This window comes from Saccopteryx leptura, chromosome 6, assembly GCF_036850995.1.
Source record: "Saccopteryx leptura isolate mSacLep1 chromosome 6, mSacLep1_pri_phased_curated, whole genome shotgun sequence".
Lineage (NCBI taxonomy): Eukaryota > Metazoa > Chordata > Mammalia > Chiroptera > Emballonuridae > Saccopteryx > Saccopteryx leptura.
In genome coordinates, this window is record NC_089508.1 from 56,497,141 (window position 1) to 56,517,687 (window position 20,547).

At 40.8% G+C, this 20,547-nt stretch overlaps 1 protein-coding gene across 6 annotated transcripts in view; it reads right to left on the reverse strand.

Annotated features, from left to right (window-relative positions):
• Nucleotides 1–20,547, reverse strand: part of TLN2 (talin 2) — a 462,611-nt gene that overhangs the window by 160,282 nt on the left and 281,782 nt on the right. For all 6 annotated transcript variants that reach the window (XM_066344644.1, XM_066344645.1, XM_066344640.1 and 3 more), the window contains 5 exons: nt 13,479–13,634; nt 6,522–6,623; nt 5,028–5,104; nt 1,719–1,899; nt 775–888 (listed from right to left, as the gene is read on the reverse strand). In XM_066344644.1, the coding sequence (XP_066200741.1) occupies nt 775–888; nt 1,719–1,899; nt 5,028–5,104; nt 6,522–6,623; nt 13,479–13,634 (630 nt within the window). The remainder of the gene's footprint in view (nt 1–774; nt 889–1,718; nt 1,900–5,027; nt 5,105–6,521; nt 6,624–13,478; nt 13,635–20,547) is intronic.

Sequence of the window (20,547 nt, forward strand, 5' to 3'; positions counted from 1 at the left end):
TAAAAGTTCTTACAGGTTTGGACGTTTCTTATGTTGACACTCATAAAACCCCAAGTGTTGCCAATGCCGCTGGCCCATGGACCCATATTTGCATAGTAAGGGCTAGATGATTTCCAGCAGCAGCAGCAGCTACAGGAAGGCAGCTGATTGCCCTGCCCTGCTGGAAAGCTCCAGAGTAGTAACTCAGTGCTTCTAAAACCACGGTCCCCAGAAAAGTGGCAGCAGCATCACCAGAGAACTTGCTAGACATGCAAATTCTCAGGCCCCACACCTGTCCTACTGAGTCAAAAAAAATGGGTCAGCAGCCTGTGTTTTAACGAGCCCTCCCAGTGATTCTGATGCAGGCTAAAGTTTGAGAACCACTAGCAGTAACAACAACAGTTAATACTCAGAGCTCTCACATGTGCTAGGTACTGTGCTAAGAGGGTCCTCATGACCACACTATGTATGGATAACAAAACAGAGGCTTAGAGTAAATGGCCCAGATTCACACAGCCACCAAGCAGCGGAGCTGGGGTTTGAGCCCACATGATGTGACTCTAGGGTCCAAATTGTTAGCCCTCACCAGGTACTGCCAATAGCCGGTAGCACCCTATGACTCTCTCCTCCTGTGGGTACAACCTGGAGACAAAGACTCATTATTTTGGAAAAGACATGGGTTTGCTTTTCACTGAGCTGAAGACAGAGGTTCACCTGGCCGAAGCCAGACTGCGTGCATAACCCTGGTTTCCGCCTGGGCAGAGACACTGAACGGAAACCACGAACAATATTTACCATATCCTGGCCAAGGGGCGGCAGTGAGTCAAGCTCGCTGAGGTCGTCCTGGGCCTGCTGGACAGCATGCATGCTCGTGTTGATGGTCCCCATGAGGGCCTGCTGGGCTGAGGTCTGCAAAGACAGATGGACTCAAGGTGGTCATACAGACAGATGGACTCAAGGTGGTCATACAGACAGATGGACTCAAGGTGGTCATACTATGCTCCCAGTACTGACAGAGCCCTCTGTACAAAACAAGGTGAAACGATTCTCACTTGAGACGAAGTGGCCCAGGGTAAAGCTCAACAACAGCCCAAACCACCTCTCACTAGAGAATGCAATTAGCTGGCAAGGAGGCTTGGAAAGAGTCGTTGTAGGGCAGCCAAGGAGATCCAGTCCTGGAGGACTGAAGCCAAAGACCTGAGGCATGGCAAACGTGTGTTTGGTAAACCAGTGAGGACTCCACCAAAACCTCCTGCCACAGGCTTCTTTAGAGTCAAGTTACTTCTGAGCTTTCAGGCTCTTTATCTTCCCAATAGATCCTGCCCAATGCCTGAGCAGATAGACCATCACAATGAAGGAACCAATGATCCACTCAGGGGAAAGTCTGGCTCACTGCAGTACGGTCTATTTCTAAGACTTTCCGAGGGGTATCTGGGCTAATTAGCAGTGTGATGCTGCTACGGCAGAGAAGTGGGTTTCTACCTCTGAGCCACCAGTCACATGGAGAGGTCACTGTTTCTCTTCCAGCCCCAGAGGACAACTGAGATCCTAGGCAGGAAGTTACCAGAAGCATCCAATTAAAAGAAAGCATGCTGAGAGGTAGGCATCAGCACTGTGCAGCGGAAGCCGTGGTGCAGACAGGAATCAGCAACAGTGTGGAAGGCACACAACCTATCCCCATGGCCTGGGTCCTTCCCTGAACACCGGCGGTAGCAGGACGAGTGCCCGGGAAGCCTCACCAGGGGGGGCATGTGGCCTCGGTGCATCTGCCCGACCAGGACCTGCTGCTGCGGTGAGGGCATGCTGCCCACATTGAAGGTCTCGGGCCCGCTGGAGCCCGAGCGCATCACGGCGGGCAGTGCCACGGAGCCGTGCTCCACCTTCCCGGTACGGTTGAACTGCTGCTGCAAGATGGTGGACCTGCAGGGGACAGGCAGTTTGGTCACTGTGAGAGGCTGCTCACATGGAGTGTCCTGATAAAGGCACCAGAGGTGTCACGAATCTTTGCTGCTTTGTTCTGTAGAGGTCAACTTAAAAGAGGCAGGTATAGACAGAACTGTGCACAAAGAAACAAGCTAAAATGTTCTGTGCAAGAAGAACCCTGAGGTTAAGGCTTTTAAAACGGTAATATAAACAACCACCCCAGTGTATTTAGTGGTTGTTCACAGTCTATGTAATCAGTGGTTCCTAAACACACACATAGCCTAATGGTGTTCCAGGAGTGATTTTGGGTACACTGACTATTCAGTAAATTCTTCTGAAATAGCAATCATTCAGCAAATATCTACTGCTTGCCAGGTTCTATTCTAAACTCTGGAGACATAGATCATTTAACCTTAGCTTAAAGGGAGAAATATGGAAATAAACTGAAAGAGAATATCCCACAGATTAGATCCCCTCCCCCAGGTCCAATGCCATTGACCATGAAGGATATTCCTACACCTCTGGAGCCTGGGTGACGAGACAGGCTTTGTCACCTCTTCCAATAACTTAAGTCTGGAAAGACCCCTAGGGCAGTGGTCCCCAACCCCCAGGCCGCGACTGGTACCAGTCCGTGGGCCATTTGGTACCGGTCCGCAGAGAAAGAATAAATAACTTACATTATTTCCGTTTTATTTATATTTAAGTCTGAATGATGTTTTATTTTTAAAAAATGACCAGATTCCCTCTGTTACATTGTCTAAGACTCACTCTTGATGCTTGTCTCAGTCACGTGATACATTTATCCGTCCCACCCTAAAGGCCGGTCCGTGAAAATATTTTCTGACATTAAACCGGTCCGTGGCCCAGAAAAGGTTGGGGACCACTGAACTAGGGCATCCAATAAAAACCATTATCAATTTTTCACTCCTTAATATTTTCTTCCAATGAATGGTGAGTGCAGAAGACTTAAAGCACACGGAATTAAGAAGGCTGACGAGTAGCCCAGTGGACAAACCCCAGGGGGAGTCTGTGTGTGTGTGTGTGTGGGGGGGGGAGTTGGTGTGCACTTGCATTTAGGGGCAGGGGCCTCTGTTCTAGGATATTCAAACCATCCTGGATCACTCCCCATTGTCCAGGGCAAAGCTAGTGAGCCATGCTAGGACACCAAGCAACAGGCACTGATGGAGAAATGGCAGTGTCAGCGGAAGGTGTGGCAAGAGGGAGGGTGGGCCTGCGGCTCCTGCAGGAGGTCCGCTGCACGCAGAGATCTCACCAATGCCTGATACGGGGGAAGCGAATGTCCAAGTGATGGGCCCACCCTGGCCCACTCTTCCTGTGTGCCTTGACCAGGCCCTGTCCTGATGCCCAAAGTAGTGGGAGGGGGCTACAGTAGCCCCTGGCAAGGGGAGGGGTTCCCCCTTGGGCACTCCCAGCTCACATACTTCCTTAGCTCTTCCTAGGTGAAGTGCAAGTGCAGCACAGGCTTCTGAGGTGAACACCTCACCCTGTCAGGAAGCATTAGCTTAGTTATTTCCATCTAATGGTCATTCATCATTCTAAGAACATGCGTCACATCAAATTTGGCTGCAACCTGTGTACTAATGGGACAAATGGAAAAACACCTTCAGGAGGTGAATTCAAAGCAAATTGTGAGAGAGGTGCAAGGTTAGAGAAATGATTAATATGACTAAACAAGTTCAAATGCTGGAATAGCTAGAACTTTCTGGCAGTGTACTATAGGAAACATCACAAGATCTGAATCTGAGTCCTGGCTCTACCACATGAATGCATCTCAGCTTACTTCCATGAGTTCCAGTTTCCTTCTCTATGAATTACAGATGACAATGGGTACCTCTTCCATAGGGTGTTGTTATTGGGACTAAATGAGGCGGAATGTGGGACAGCCACATACAGTAAAGAAGAAAGGTTATTATAATGCTCCATTTAAACACACAGGGAGGCGACTGCACTGGTTCCCATTCAGTATCACTTATTAGATGTTACTTAATTTTTTTTTGTATTTTTTTTTGTATTTTTCTGAAGTTGGAAACGGGGAGGCAGTCAGACAGACTCCCGCATGTGCCCAACCGAGATCCACCTGGCACGCCCACCAGGGGCGATGCTCTGCCCATCTGGGGCGTTGCTCTGTTGCAACCAGGGCCATTCTAGTGCCTGAGGCAGAGGCCATGGAGCCATCCTCAGCGCCCGGGCCAACTTTGCTCCAATGGAGCCTTGGCTGCGGGAGGGGAAGAGAGAGACAGAGAGGAAGGAGAGGGGGAGGGGGGGAGAAGCAGATGGGCGCTTCTCCTGTGTGCCCTGGCCGGGAATCGAACCCAGGACTCCTGCATGCTAGGCCAACGCTCTACCACTGAGCCAACCGGCCAGGGCTTAGATGTTACTTAATTTTAAAAAATCTGTTTCCTCATCTATAAAATAGGGCTAAGTTGAGACAGTTCTGAATTTTAAATGATGATGATAATAGTAAACATTTATTCTGTGCCAGGCATTGTTTTATGTGCTTTATTAGTAAGTCAGTCATCCAAATATATATTGTAGGGAGGTATTATCATTATTCCCATTTTATAGATGAAATCAAAGGGGCAGAGAAAATAAGTAATGTCCAAAAGACACAACGTAAGAAACAGCCCTTAGGTTAGAACCTGAAGTTTGGCTCCAGAGCCCCTGTTCTTAACCACTTCCCTCCGCTGCATCATACTGTGTATCCAGTGTGCCCCACAGCACATGGTCCATAGACAGTGACTCCTCCACTGGCTACATCCCTTCCCCCAATGGGCAAGAAGCTCACTCTCCAGCCTTTTGCTGAAAATAATGCAGTTTATAAGATTTATATCAGAAATGCAGAATAGGACTCTTGAATGTTCACTGCTTCTAAAGATGGAGTTAAACACATCTTGTTCAGTGACTCCCTGAAATCCTTAACCCTCTTCTCCACAGACATCCCTAACGCTGATGGTCTGGGACCACATTTCAAGAAGCAAGACTCGTCTACATCATCCACAATCATCTCCATGTGAGGAACTTAGAGCGACGGGCCCCAGAGCAGGCAGGAGGGCCCCTGCCATGTAGTGAGCAGGCAGTTCTCCAGAGCTCTTAACAACACTTACTTTTTGGGGGAAACGGACTCTTCTAACATAGTTGACTCCTCATCACCCTCTAGTCCAAATCTATCTTTACTTTGTTTCTGGAGGTAAAATAAAGACACAAAAATGAAAATCAGCAAACATTCTTTACACAAGAACCTTTTAAAAGGAGCCATACAAGCAAAAATGTTGAGGTTTATACTAAATTCCTTAGATTGGATAATTAATAAGTTATGGGTAAACAAAAGCAGTAATAACAATAAAAAGGAAGTATATTATTTAACATATGAAGATATGTCATTTCTTCTGCATTTATTAATGCACAGATCTCATCTTATATAGCTAAATTCAAGATACAAATATTGATATTAATATTCTAGTAGAACTTGGTTATTTGAATGGGCTGTATCTAGAAGACTTAGAAGAATTTGTATAGCACTATGGCATGTATCTCTATTATATTTTGGGAAAAAGGCCAACAACATGAAAAATGCAAAGAATGTTTTCAGACCTTCAATCTGGGTTTCCACAGAGGCTGAAAAGTATAACATTACCTAGAGAGAAAGATGCTGAGGGGTTAGTTAGGGTTGTTCATTAGCTGAGTGATGCACTGTTGCTAATTACCCGGCCTTCAATGATACAAATGATCTGCAGCAAAGTCAGAAATTCTCAAAGGATCTTGCGGTCAAAGACCACAAACTCAAGCAATCTCAACATCAAAGCTTAAATTAGCGGATCAAATACAGGAGGTCCTTGGTTTACGACAGTCTTGACATACGACCTTTTGAGTTTATGATGCTCACTTGCATAAGAACTTAAAGAAATTGAGACGTGAGTGTTTCGGCTAATGCCGTTAGCATCGTACTTACAGACTGTGTGGGTGAACTAGTTCTAGACTGGCCTGGAACAATTCTTTAGGAGGGTAGAGAGGCCTGCAATAGATCCTGTATCCTCTACATCAGCTACTTCTCAAGATGAAACACCTGGTGTACAGGCACAATCATCTCCAGTGTCTCCTGCATGTTCCTTAGGCAATCCTGATTCCCCTGACCCAGTATCTGCAGCACCTTCTGCAGGTTCTCCTGCCTCTCCAGCTTCCTCCTCCCAATAGGTCTCTCTCTCTCACCTTGCAATGCCCCTTCCAGTGTGCAAGCCAACCACAGGAACAAAGGTAAGGAATATCTTTTTACACTCATTTTTTGTCATTTTTTTCTGTTACTAAAGTTCAGTGTACAGTACAGTATATTTATGTCCTTGTGTTTTTCCTGTGGCTTAGTTGTGTTTTTATGTTCTAGATTTTGATTTTACAACTATGTTAGGATAGATAAGTGACTTAGACTAGGGTGTGTTTCAACTCACACCAAAATCTGGGTTGCGCCACTGTCATAGGAACAGAACTCTGTTTTAACACAAGGACCCCCTGTACTTCAGATAAGCACCCCCCTCAGGTACTACATCATCTAAACTGAGTTTTAATAAAGAAGCCTTGCTTTTCCAATTGGCATCAGTGTGAAATACCTTTTTCAGGATGATATCAATGTAGCCTGCAATCAACTGGGATATTTGCTCTCCCTCGGTGGTTTGTACTGAATAGTAACTTTCCTGATACTCCCCAAAATCCTGGGGATAAAAAAAAAACAGCATTAGAAGAAATATAACTATATCAGATATATCAGCAATTTAAAGGTGAAAAGGTCTAGATTCAAAATGGCATAGATTCGACACGTCTCTGCTCTCCCCCTCAAAATACAACCAAACACCTGAGGACTTATTGGACAAACAATGGTCAAGGGCTCTGGAAGCTAGCTGAACTAGCTGGGGACCTCAGGACTTGAGAATCCACAGCTGGTGAGTTCTTGAGTTTTCTTTAATATCCCTTTACCACCCCCAAGGCTGGGTACTAGAAAGGCCTGACCCTTGGAATTTCCAAAAAGCAGTTTTTGAAAAGCCTGTTCTCGCTGGCTGTTATAGTAAACATAAAATCAAATTAATATAAAATGTAAAAAGGAAACTAAGAGTGAATTAGATGTAACCAGTTATGCCCTTTTGAGATAACTCCGTATTTTTTAACTGCCAATATCGTATGTTAATTAATGTGATTAACTAATGTGTATATTACGTAAAAGCCCACTATGAAAGGCCTGATTACCAAGGTGTAACGAGTTTACTCCTTTTTCTGATAACTCCATCTGTCAACCTTATCAAGCCCACGTGTGGCTTGTGTTTGACGTGTGATAATATAACCCTATGATGTGATGAGTCTGCACCCAAGCCAGCGACCAAACCAGAAAGACGTAGCGGGGGTGAAGATCAAGGTAGTTGCCTAAGACTCCCATGCAGACTCCATGTCGCCCAACGAGACCCTTCGGCAACTGCTGCAAAGCACTCTGCCTCTCCAGGCAAGTTCGTTCAGAGCCTCACTGAAGCGAGGTCCCATACTTAGCCAACTACTCGTCTTAACCATGAGTGAGTTAAAGTCTGTTATTTAGCTTGCTATGGGTGTCTTAGCCTATTCAACTGGCTCCTAATTATTTTCATTTACATTGTGAAATATTAGAAACAAACCCAGCTAGAATAAAAATAGTATTTTATCACAACACTGACCAAAAGATCAGATGAGCGGGAGCCCAATAGAAACGTAGTTGGGAGTCCCAACCAGCTCCACGCAGTGGCAGCTGCAGAGAGGGGAAACCCAGGCCACCCCAGCCCCTGGTCCACAACCAGGCAGGCAGGTGGTCTGATCCTTTTGTAGCAGTGGTCACAGTGAAGCCCTGTCTCCCTGCTCTCCACTCAGAAGCATAACAAGACTAAGGTCCATTGGTTTTTCATTGCCCCAAAAAGGTCACCCAGCAACAGCAGGTGGCCCAGGGAAGTGCCTTCTTCCCTTCCAGACAGCAGCAAGGTTTAAGCAAGAATCCCAGCAGTGTCAAAAGAATGAAGGAGTCCAGAATAGCACCGTGAAGGTTCAGAAAATAAATTGTCATTATAACTAAGGCCCACCAAGGTAGGCTAGATAAATAAGGTGACTTGTAAAACAGAAGAGTTAAATAAGATCAAGAGTCTCCTAATACATAACCAAAATATTTAGGACTCTATTCAAAATCACTATATCAAGAACAAAGACAATCTGACTAGGCAGTGGCACAGTGTACAGTGTTGAACTGGGATGCAGAGGACCCAGGTTTGAAACCCTGAGGTTGCTGGCTTGGGTGCAGGCTCATCAAGCTTGAGCACAGGCTCAACAGCTTGAACGAGGGGTCACTGGCTTAAGCATGAGATCATAGACATGATAAACCCATGGTCGCTGGCTTTGAGTCCAAAGGTTGTTGGCTTGAAACCCAAGGTCGCTGGCTTGAGCAAGGGGTCACTCCCTTACTGTAGCCCCCTGTCAAGGCACATATGAGAAAGCAATCATTAAACAACTAAGGCAGTGGGATGCTCAAACTTTTTGAAGTTGGGGAGCATTTAAAATCCTGCAAATAACTGTAGGTGCACTATATACAAATTTCTGAGAAATATAATAATTAAGTCAAATATTAAAGGAAAAAAATATAAAGTCCAAGCATGCTTTTATGGTAATTAAACAAAATAAATATGACAAAATTAAATTTATTCTGACATTAAAAAACACTTTTATGTTACATTGTTTGAGTTATGCTTTTTAGAATATGTAAAAAAGATGGTTAAAAAATAAAAAAAAAACAAAAAATTTATCTTTTTATATATATAAATACATTCTTAGTAAGATTTAGTAAATTTGGCAGGTCCTGGTGCAAATGTGTTAAGTTTTTTCATTCTTGTGTTTATGAGAAATAAGAGCCTGATGTGTCCTAGCCATTTCTTCAATGTTTGGGCATATATTTGAAAAGCAAACTCTCATGTCCTCGTCAATACATTGAAGAATTCCTCTCTTTTTACTCTTGTGTTAAAAGTAGAAAACCCTAATTCACATAAATAGGACGTTAAAAATTGTAGTAAAATGTTCAAAGCTTTTTTAGATATTGCCACATATTCTTCTTTTATAGAAATCCAGAAGGCTTCAAGAGACAACTCCTTATGTTTAATCATCAATGCAAAACCCCCATCATACATTCATCTTAACTTTACACCAAACAAAGGATAGAAGAAACATTGCCTCCAGTCTTTCTGGGGAATAGGGGGGGTAGTGTAAACAATCCAGCACCACAGCTTAACAGCCTTTTGCAGCCTACTCAGGCAAGTGAGGTGGGGGGTTGGGCAGACTGTCAGCTTACAGCCAATTCCCTACACCTCTGTCCCCCCAAAATCTAAACTCCAAAAACCCTGTTGGTTTTTTGGTCCCCAACAGGCACATATTTCTCTGGAATACCATAGAGCGCACCTGGAAATCTCTCTGACTCTCTCCTTGTCTCTGTCAAAAAAAAAAAAAAGAAAAAAAGAAAAAAAAGAACCAGGACAACTACAATATGAATAAGAAAAGATAATCAATTGATGCCAATGCTGAGATGAATCTGATATGGCTTTCAAAGTAGCATTCATAAAAAATGTTTCAACTATCAATTAGAAATTTTCCTGAAACAAGTAAAAACATTAAAAAGTTTCAGAAAAGAAACATAAGTCATTAAAAAGGACCAAATGGAAATGATAGAACTGAAAAATGCAATAACCAAAATAAAAAACTCACAGGACAGACTAAATAGTAGTGAGGAAATGAGAGAGGATAGAATCAGAGAACTTGAATTTACTCTGAACAATAGAGAAAAAGTGCACAACACAAACAGAGCTTCAAGGATTTATGGGACCATAACAAAAGATGGTCCCATATCAAGCTCAGAATACCAGAAGGAGAGGACGGTGTCAGACCAACAGAAAAACGATGAAGAAAATAAGGTGAAAATACTTGAAAATATGCTGGCTGAAAACATCCCCAAATTAGTAAATGACATAAACCTATAAAATAAAGAAGCTAAGCAAATCTCAAATAAAAGAATCCCTAGGAAATCCACACCACGAACTTTTGAAAACTAGGGACAAGAAAAAATATTTAGAACAGCCATAGAAAAGTGATAAATTATTATCAAGAAACAAACATACTCTGTATAAGTGACCTTAACAGAAAATTCTAATCTGAAAACATGGAGGCCAAAAAGAAGTGATGTGACATTTTTCAAGTGCCTAAAAAAAAAAGAACTGCCCATTTCAAATCCTGTATAAGGCAAAATTAACCTTCACCTATGAAAGGGAAATAAGAACATTTTCAGACGAAAAAAAGAAAACTAAGAGAATTTATTGTTAGCTGACCTACCTTTAAAAAATGGCTAAAGGAAGCCCTCTAAACATAAAAAAATGGTGACAGAAGAAGGTTAGGATTTTTAAAAAGAAAAGAACAGGATGGATAAAAATAGAAATAAGTGTAATAGACTATGCTTTATGTCATAAGTTTTTAAAATCATTTTATGGTTGAAGCAAGTTATAATACCATCTCATGTGGTGTTAACTGTACATAGAATACTTAAACAATTATACTTAGAAAGTGGGGAGTGTAGAAAGACCTAAATATAAATAAGGTTTCTACACTTTACAAGAAGTGGTAAAACACTGACACCAGTAGGCTTTACCATATACATAATCCCATATGTATATGGTAATAACTAGAACAATCCCAAAGAACACTATACAAAGAGATACACTCAAATACATAAATAAATAAAAATGAAACTGTAAAATATCATATGTTAAAGTAACCCACAGGAAGGCAAGAAAAACATAGGAAAAGAAATAGAGGCGATAAACAGGAAAAAAAAATTATAAAATGGTAGACTTAAGCCCTAATATATAAAAAATTAGCTAAAAATCCAAATGGACTAAACATTCCAATTAAAAGAGAGACATTGACAGGGTGGATTTAAAAATAAACCACAACCCACTCCATGTTCTCTTTAGGAAAAACATTTCACATATGACAATATAACTAGGCTGAAAGTAAAAGGATAGGCCCTGACTGGTTGGTTCAGCAGTAGAGTGTCGGCCAGGTGTGTGCAAGTCCCAGGTTCAATTCCTGGCCAGGGTACACAGGAGAAGCACCCATCTGCTTCTCCACCCTCCCCCTTCTCCTTTCTTTCAGTCTCTCTTCCCCTCCCACAGCCAAGGCTCCATTGGAGCAAAGTTGGCCCGGGGTGCTGAGGATGGCTCCATGGCCTCTGCCTCAGGCGCTAGAATGGCTCTGGTCCATTGGAGCAACAACTCTGATGGGTAGAACATCACCCCCTGGTGGGCATGCTGGGTGGATCCTGGTCAGGCACATGCAGGAGTCTGTGTCTCTGCCTCCCCTCTTCTCAATTCAGAAAAATACAAAAAGAAAAAAGAAAAGGATAGAGAAAATATGACATGCAAACATTGATTTTCAAAAGTGGCAAAAGCTATACCAATATAAGAGAGTTTCAGAGCAAAAAAATCTACTAGGCAGAAAAAAAGTAATCATAAAGCAATTCTTCATTAAGAAGATAAAGGAATCCTAAATGTATAGGAACCAAACAACAGAGTTTCAAAATACATAAAGCAAAAACTAATAGAGACGAAAAGAGGTGTAGAAAAATCCAGACTTGCTCTTGTGAATTGAGAATAACCAGACAGAAAGTTAACAAGGATATAGAAGATTGGAACACCACCATCAACTAACAGAATCTAACTGACAGGTATAGAGCACTTCACTCAGCAGCAGAATATACCTTCTTTTCAATCACTCAGAGAACATTCTACAAGAATGATCATTTCCTAGGATATAAAACAAATATTAAAATGCTAAAAAAAAAAAAAGTAAAATATATATATGTTCTTTGACCATAATACAATCAAAGTAAAAATCAATAACACAACAGAAAAATCTCCTAATACTTGGAAATTAAATTAAGGCCAAGAATAGGAGGGAGACAAATATTCCATATTACAAGCCTAAATCCAACATTATGTTTTAATAACAATAATGATAATTCACTGCTTTTTGCTTGAGGTAGATATTGATTGAATAAAGCAGTACTTGGCCCAAGTTTTAAAAGGCCAGTATTATTACAGGATATATAATAAAACAGCTATCCCCTGCCCTACACATTCCCGCCTTCACTTACCAGCTTCCCACCCCCACCCCATGCAACCACTGTCAACTTTTTAAGCAGATCTTTCTAATATAAGTCCTCACCTAACATCATAGGTAGGTTCTGTGACCTCATAGGAAGCAGCGTATAATGAAACACATTTTACCAAAGGCTATTTGATATAAACAAGAGCTAAGTTCCTAGGGCATCTCATCAACATTATAATGAAATGACAGAATTTGAGGATCTGCTGTATTTCTAAATAACAAGCTTATATCAATGTCTTAACTTTTCTACTTTAGAAATACCCATAGCTTCCTACAATAGAAAATGAGGCTGTAGTTCTCTGAGTATGAACACTCATTTGTAAGCGCCCTGCAGTATCACTTTTGCTGACTCTAGGAGCAAAGATGGTATTTTTTCCTGAAGATTTCTTCCAACTGGCACAAGTCTACCCATTGATGATCAAGTTAGATAACGCCACATCCTTATACTTTTATTTCTGATGCCCTAATAGGAGATCTGGCCTCAGTGCCAGCTGATATTCAAGAGTTCAAAAGAGCTGGAGAATAGTACACTTCAGAAGTTGTGAAGAAATTGACAAATTTTCATGTTTTTAAAATTTTTCTTATTGCTCAACTTGCCCTGTGAATTCCCACATGTATGTGTGACTGTCAGTTAAGGCTGCACAGGTCTACTCTCTGAGAGCAAGTACTGAGGCTGGGTGGAGGGGCGCAAAGGTCTGACGGTCTATGACACACACACATTGTTTATATTTCCTATGTAGTTCACTCTGGGCATTCTATACTTAGCATGTCGTTTGATCCTAGAAACTCTGTGAAACAGGTATTACCATCCCCATTTTACAGCTGAGGAGATTAAGGCTCAGACAGGACAAGTAACTTGAGCAAGGTCAAGGAGCTCAGAAATGACAAGCTGGTTTGGAATATTATACCGAAAGTCTGTGCTTTCCCCACTATACAGCATGATCTCTTTCTAGGCAGGCTGGGCAAACACACCTCAGCAAGAGGTCACAATTATTAGAAACTTCCTAACATCCAGAGATAAAGAGGCCTTTGTATGGGCCTCACAGCACTTAAGAGTTTCCTTTTAGGGCACGCTAGCGGGGGCATCAGGGACACAGAAGACTGAGAACCTGGGCGTGGCTCTTTCTAGTTAAGGAGCTGAGACAGTCTTACTGAAAGCTCCAGAGAGGAAGGGGTGACCCAGGAGACCCAGCTTTTGTACATCTCCATCAGTTGTGGCCCGCCCCCACCCCTACCCCATGGGCCCCCACCAGCTCTCCCCCTCTACAATGATCGCTGAGGCCAGGGAGACCCAGTGGGCTCGTCCTGTTTCTCCCAAGGTCACATGGGCCCCCTCGTTGGCCTCTGCCAGTCCCTACCAACGTGAAGCTCTTGGGCGAGGCTGCCCAGCGCTTGACGGTGGTGAGCGGCCACTCCTGCAGCACTTCCTTGGTCTTCTCATCCACGCGCATCACCGAGTCCTTGGTGATTCCCAGCAGGCGGGGCACCAGCTTATTCTTGCCTTTCATCTTTTCCTGAAACAGGACAGACCAAGAGTCAGTGCTCTTCCTCTGAATACATCTGATTTTGTCAAGTAATCGGCTATTTTGCAATATTTTACCTGTGGTCAACTTAGGCACACTGTGTTTCAAAATAGGCAAGATGACTGACCCTTAAAATTCTTTCATGATTATTAGTTTTAATATTTTTTTAAAGAAACAGTAATCATGATTATTAAAATAATGGATCCCTACCTGTAACTCGCAACTGAACAGATTGAAAATAAGTTAATAATTTAGGAGAAACATATTGGTGACTATTTTTATGATTGCTGGGTGGGAAATGAGACTTTTTAGCAAAAACACCAAAATAAGAAAACCACACAGGAAAAAATTAATAGCTTTAACTACAAAATATATGGATTTCAATATATATATATATATATATATATATATATATATATATATAGAGAGAGAGAGAGAGAGAGAGAGAGAGAAGTAGAAGAAAAGGAAAGAAACCTCATCATAAACAAAATGAAAAAACAATGACTAGGGTATAAATATTTACAAGAAATACATAGGTAAATAACTCATAGCCTGTGTCTGTGAAGTTATCATGAATCAACACCAGTGACTAGCAAAGAACCAAATAAACTGTTTAAAATAATAAAGTAATTAGACAATAAGTAATAAGCACTTGGATATATTTTCATGTATATAAAATGGCAGATTAAAAAAATTAATACTCAGAATTGAAGAAGGTATACGGGAATCATTATTGATGGGGATTTAAAATGGCAGAGCCTTTATGGAAGAAAATGTGTTGGTTACAATCCAAAGCTTTAGAAATGTTTCTACTTTTAACACACCTTGCTTTTAGAACTTATTGAAAAACAAGTTATTAATGGGTAGATTATGGCAGGAAGGCTCGACTAGAATTTATTATAGTGAAAAACAAGAAATACCCAAGTTTTCAATGATAGGAGATTTGATAAATTATGGTACATACAAATAATAGACTACTCTACAACTATTATAATCAGAGGAAAACAATTGAAATTATGGCAAAAACTATTCACTATATAAAATAAAAAACAAAACAGTTTGTACAGCACAATCCTAATGGAAATAAAATTTTCATCATAAATTTTAATTAAAAATATGAAAATTTTTTTTAAAAAAGTTTCATTATGTGATAAAATGGTAGCAACAATCATCTCAAGTGATTTGTATCATTTCCTTGTGCTTTTCTTTATTTCTAAAATTTCACTTAATACACATCATTTTGTTGTCAGGGGAAAAAAACAAACTTTCCCAATATTTGCTGAAATTTAGCAATACCTACATTACGATTCTCCAAGGAATACATGTATGAATTAGCACAAAGTGTGTATGTGTAAGTGGTTGTGAATACAAGGGTACAGGCACTCAAATCAGGGCAGGAGTGTGCTACATGTTAGTAAATATTTTCCATTAATTCTCAAAGCATCCCCTAAATGTTGGCGGCATCAGCATCATCATCATCATCATCATCATCCCTGTTTTGAAAGAATGGACCAGCAACTCGCCCGAGGCAAATAGAAGTGAATGGTAAAGTCATGATTAGAACACACAGTTGAGTAGCTCAGAAATACCTCTGATTTCAAAAGCAGACTGTCCGCCAGTGTACTTCTTCTTGTCGAAGCAATTAGAAAAAACGAAAAATACTCCTGCCCAGACCCCATGGGCAGTTTATAAACAATCAGACGGATCAGAAAAAACCAGGAACTGCATTTTTCCATACATAGATGGGACATAAAAGTGAAACCAAGAGACATTGATAAGAGTGTGGTGGTTACGGGGGGGAGGGAGGAGAGGGAGAGGGAAGGGGGAGGGGGAGGGGCACAGAGAGAACTAGATAGAGGGTGACAGGTCAATCTGACTTTGGGTGATGGGTATGCAACATAATTGAACTTTAAGATAACCTGGACATGTTGTCTTTGAATATATGTATCTTGATTTACTGATGTCACCCCATTAAAAATAAATAAAATAAAATATAAAAAAAAACAAAAAAAAAAACAATCAGACGGTGCAGGCCTGAGCACACTTCCAGCTTCCTCCCAGGAGGAGGAAGATTGTTCACTGTTAGGTCACCTGTGCCTTACCCCTGTGATTCAGAACTGGAGGGACGAGATGCAACCGGGCTAAGCTTTCATCGTGCTGTGGTTCTGGGCCCGACTTCAATGTGGCCTCGGCCCAGGATCCAGCGTGCTCCCAAGAGTTCTACACTGGCTTCCTGCCACAGTGCCGGCCTGCATGCTTTGCTGTGTCACCAGCATACTTAGTTCTTTTTGAGGCATTACAGAAAGACATGGCTGCTCAAGAACAAACTGGGTGTTAAAGACCCTGTTTATGAGCCATTTCTCTCCTGAAAACAACTGGCGATCCATTTTGACTTAACTCGTGGTTCTGAGATGCTCTGAGTGCCCCATGATGCCTTCCCAGTTCAGGGGAGGAGAGGGTCAGCCCCACAGGCACCTCGCCTCAAAGCTCTGGTTGTGATGCAGGGAAAGTTCAAAGGCACTTTGAGAAGTGAAAAGGTTTACACGAGGGTTTTCTGGAATGAAACGAGATCCTTTGCAGGTCACGAGAACTGCCTTACCATCACTTACAAGGTTTTCATTAGCAGATCACAATAAAATACAAAAAAAGTCAATGAAAGATAAAAAGTGTAGATATTTATAGGTCTCATTTATTGACATTTTATAAGCAACTTTTCTATATTATCTCGTTTTAAACCTTATAAAAAGTCATAATTTTATAGGTGAGCAAACTGAGGCTTAGAGGCGGAAGGTAAAGTAACTTATCTAAGGTCAAACAAAGGGGCAAAGGCAGAATCCACACCCAGGTCTTTCTTTTCAAAGTGAATGTCCCTACCCATGGTGAACACTGCCACATAACGCTGTCCTCTGTGGGCACATTACCGCACACATCACAGGATGTACAGATATTCTCTATCTCTGAATCAGCAAATTACAGCTGGTGAGAAATCCAGTTTTGCCTTTTTTTTTAATTGCCTGAGAGCTAAGTGAATTTTCTATTTTTAAAATGGTTAAAAAGTATCAAAAGAGGAATATTTTGTAATGTGAAAATTACATGAAATTTGAATTTCAGAGTCCATAAATAAAGCTTTACAGCAACGTAACCACACTCGTTCACTGACATACTGCCTATGGCTGCTTTCACACTACAGGGGAGAGCTGAGTGGCATGGCTGGCAGAGCCCAAGATATTTACTATCCTGGCCCTTCACTGAAAAAGTCTGTCAACTCCTACTCTATTTGGTGGACACTAAAAGCCAATTAAAAGCTGGGAGGATTCAGGGGCCTGGGGTTAGGGCGATGTGGAAAGAGTTAAAAGGACTGGCTTAGTTAAAATTTATCAAATATCCTTACACTCCAGGTACTATACTTGTTAACATACATTAGCTCACTTAATCTTCATGAGAGCCTCCACTTTTCAGATGAAGAAACTGCCGTTTAGGGAAGTCAGGTATGTCCCTCAAGGTCATAGATGCTTTTGCTATTTTTCATATAGGTGATACTGTTTGCCTGGATTATAGGCCAACCTTCCTGATTCCAACACCTAAGCACTTTCTATTATAACAACAAAGTATAACACTCTGAATATTAGGACAAAATATACATGGATTTTGAAGAAAATATGATGGAAGCACCTATAAACATATCAAATAATTCTCTGCATATCTATGTCTAATGCCAAGGCCAGGCTGTATGATAAGCGTGTTAAATAAGTGGATAGTAAATAATCATTTCATCAATTCATTTAAAATTTCTACTAGGAGCCAATAAAATTAGTCAGCGATAAGCTAGAATCACACTTTTCTTTTTAAATTATGCCACTGTACCCTCTTCACAATTTAATGCTATGTCCAGGTTGGGGAATCTAAGAAATTTGTTACTTAAGGCTTTAAAAAACTTCATATCCTTTTAGTATACAATTTTTGTGTGTTATTCTACATGTGATCTCTTTTTATCACCCGTTCTAAATAGCTGCACTCACTTGTATACACATGTGCAAACACAAAGGTTTTTATTTTTCATGCTGTTGACATATGACTTGTCAGTTTACTTGATCAACTTACTGAATTTTAAAATCTAAAAATTAAATTGACTGTGCATGTTGCTATATAACATGTACAGGAATCTGTAGACTTAAAATTATAAAATATTGATGAAAAAAATCAAAAAGGACCTAATACCACATTCATGAATTGAAAAACTCAACATAGCAAAGGTATCCATTCTCCCCAATTTGATCTATAAACTTAAAGTAATTCTTATCAAAGTCCCAGCAAAGTTTTTTGTGCCTATAGATAAGATTGTTCTAACATGTACATGGAAAGAAAAAGGATCTAAAATAGCTAAAATAATTTTGAAAAAGAAGAAAAAGTGAAGAGTATCACTCGCCTTGATGTTAAAGCTTACTATGTACATAACTTAAGTGATCAAAACAGTGTGATATTGCAGAGGATAGACACATAGATGAATGGAATGTCATAGAGAACCCTAAAATAGATCCATACAAATATGTTCAGCTGAATTTTGGCAATGATACAAAAGCAATTCAATGGAGGAAGAACAGCCCTTTCAATAAACAGTGCAGGAATCTGGAGTCTACAGATTCCTGTACATGTTATATAGCAACATGCACGGTCAATTTAATTTTTAGATTTTAAAATTCAGTAAGTTGATCAAGTAAACTGACAAGTCATATGTCAACAGCATGAAAAACAAAAACCTTTGTGTTTGCACATGTGTATACAAGTGAGTGCAGCCATTTAGAACGGATGATAAAAAGAGATCACTGGCCATCCATAAGCCAAAAATCAACCTTGACCTAAACCTTACACCTTATACAAAACTAACTCAAAACAAATCAGGGACCCAAATGTAAAATTGTAAATCCTTTCAGAAGAAAACATCAGAGAAAATCTTTGAAGCCTAGAGCTAGACAAAGAGTTCTTAGACAAAACAACAAGCAAGTTCCATAAAAAGAAAAAGTGATAAAATATTCCTCATGAAAATTAAGAATATTTGCTCTGTGAAAGACCTGGTTAGGAAGATGAAAACACAGCTACATCTAACAAAGAACTTGGACCTAGAATATATAAAGAACTCTTAAAACTGGACAATTAAAAAATGAAATTTGGCCTGACCGGGCAGTGGCACAGTGGATAGGGCGTCGGACTGGGATGCAGAGGACCCAGGTTCGAGACCCCGAGGTCGCCAGCTTGAGTGCGGGCTCATCTGGTTTGAGCAAAGCTCACCAGCTTGGACCCAAGCTCGCTGGTTCGAGCAAGGGGTTACTCGGTCTGCTGCAGCCCCACGATCAAGGCACATATGAAAAAGCAATCAATGAACAACTAAGGTGTCGCAACAAAAAACTAATGATTGATGCTTCTCATCTCTCTCCGTTCCTGACTGTCTGTCCCTATCTATCCCTCTCTCTGACTCTCTCTCTGTCACTGTAAAAAAAAAAAAAAGAAATTTGGCAAAAAGCATAGACAGACATTTCACTAAATAGGATATACAGACGGCAAATAAGCACATGAGGAGACGCTCAACATCACTAGCCATTAGGGAAGCACAGGTTAAATCCACCACAACATATCAATAAACACTCAACAGAATGGCTAAGTTAAAAAAAAGAAAAAGATTCACCAAGTGCTGGAGAGGAAGAAAAGAACCGGATTACTCACACATTGCTGGTAAGAATGTAAATGGTATAGTCACTCTGAGAAACAGTTGGGCAATTCCTTATAGAGCTAAATATGCTCTTACCACCTGATCCAGCAAGTGCAATCCTGGGCACTAACTCAAAGAAATGAACATTTACATTCATACAAAACGTGCATGTGAGTGTTCGTTGCACTTTTATTCAGAATAGCCAAAAAATGGGACAACCCAAATGGTCGGTGATAATAAATAGCTAAACAAAGTGGTATATCCATTTCACGGAATACCATTCAACAATAAAAAGGGACAATGGGTATACATCATAGCTTGGATGGATCCTAAAGGAGTTATACTAAATAAAAAAGTCAAACTCAAAATGTTACATATTTTATGATTTCATTTATACAGAATTTTTGAAATAAAATTATTGACATAGACAATAGATTAAAGGTAGCCAAGGATTAAGAACCATCACTCCTATACCCTTAGCTATCATTCTTCTATCCCCCTCCACTCCTAAGCAACGTTAATCTACTTTGTCCCTAAAGATTTGTGTTTTCTGGACCTTTCAGATCAATGGAATCATACACTATATACGCAGGCGTCCCCAAACTACGGCCTGTGGGCCGCATGCAGCCCCCTGAGGCCATTTATCCGGCCCCCCGCCGCACTTCTGGAAGGGGCACCTCTTTCATTGGTGGTCAGTGAGAGGAGCACTGTATGTGATGGCCCTCCAACAGTCTGAGGGACAGTGAACTGGCCCCCTGTGTAAAAAGTTTGGGGACCCCTGCATAGTATTTCATGATGGGTTTCTTTCACTCAGCATAATGTTTACAAAGTTCACCCACGCTGTAGCATGTATTGGTACACTTCACTTCTTTTTATGGCTGAATAATACTGCACTGTATGGATATAACACTGTTCATTCATTCATCAGCTGATAAACATTTGGAGTGTTTCCACCTATGGGTTAAATACTGCTATAAACATTCATGAACAAGTTTTTCTGTGGACATATTCCTTGAATTCTCTTCTAGGAGTGGAATTACTGGGTTGTACGTTATCTCCATGTTTAATTATTTTAGGAACTTCCAGACTAATTTCTAAAGGGGCCACCAGCAGTGTATTAAGGTTCCAATTTCTCTACATCCTCACACATACTGGTTATATCTTTTTTTTAATTTTCTGTATTACTTTCACAATTTCCTG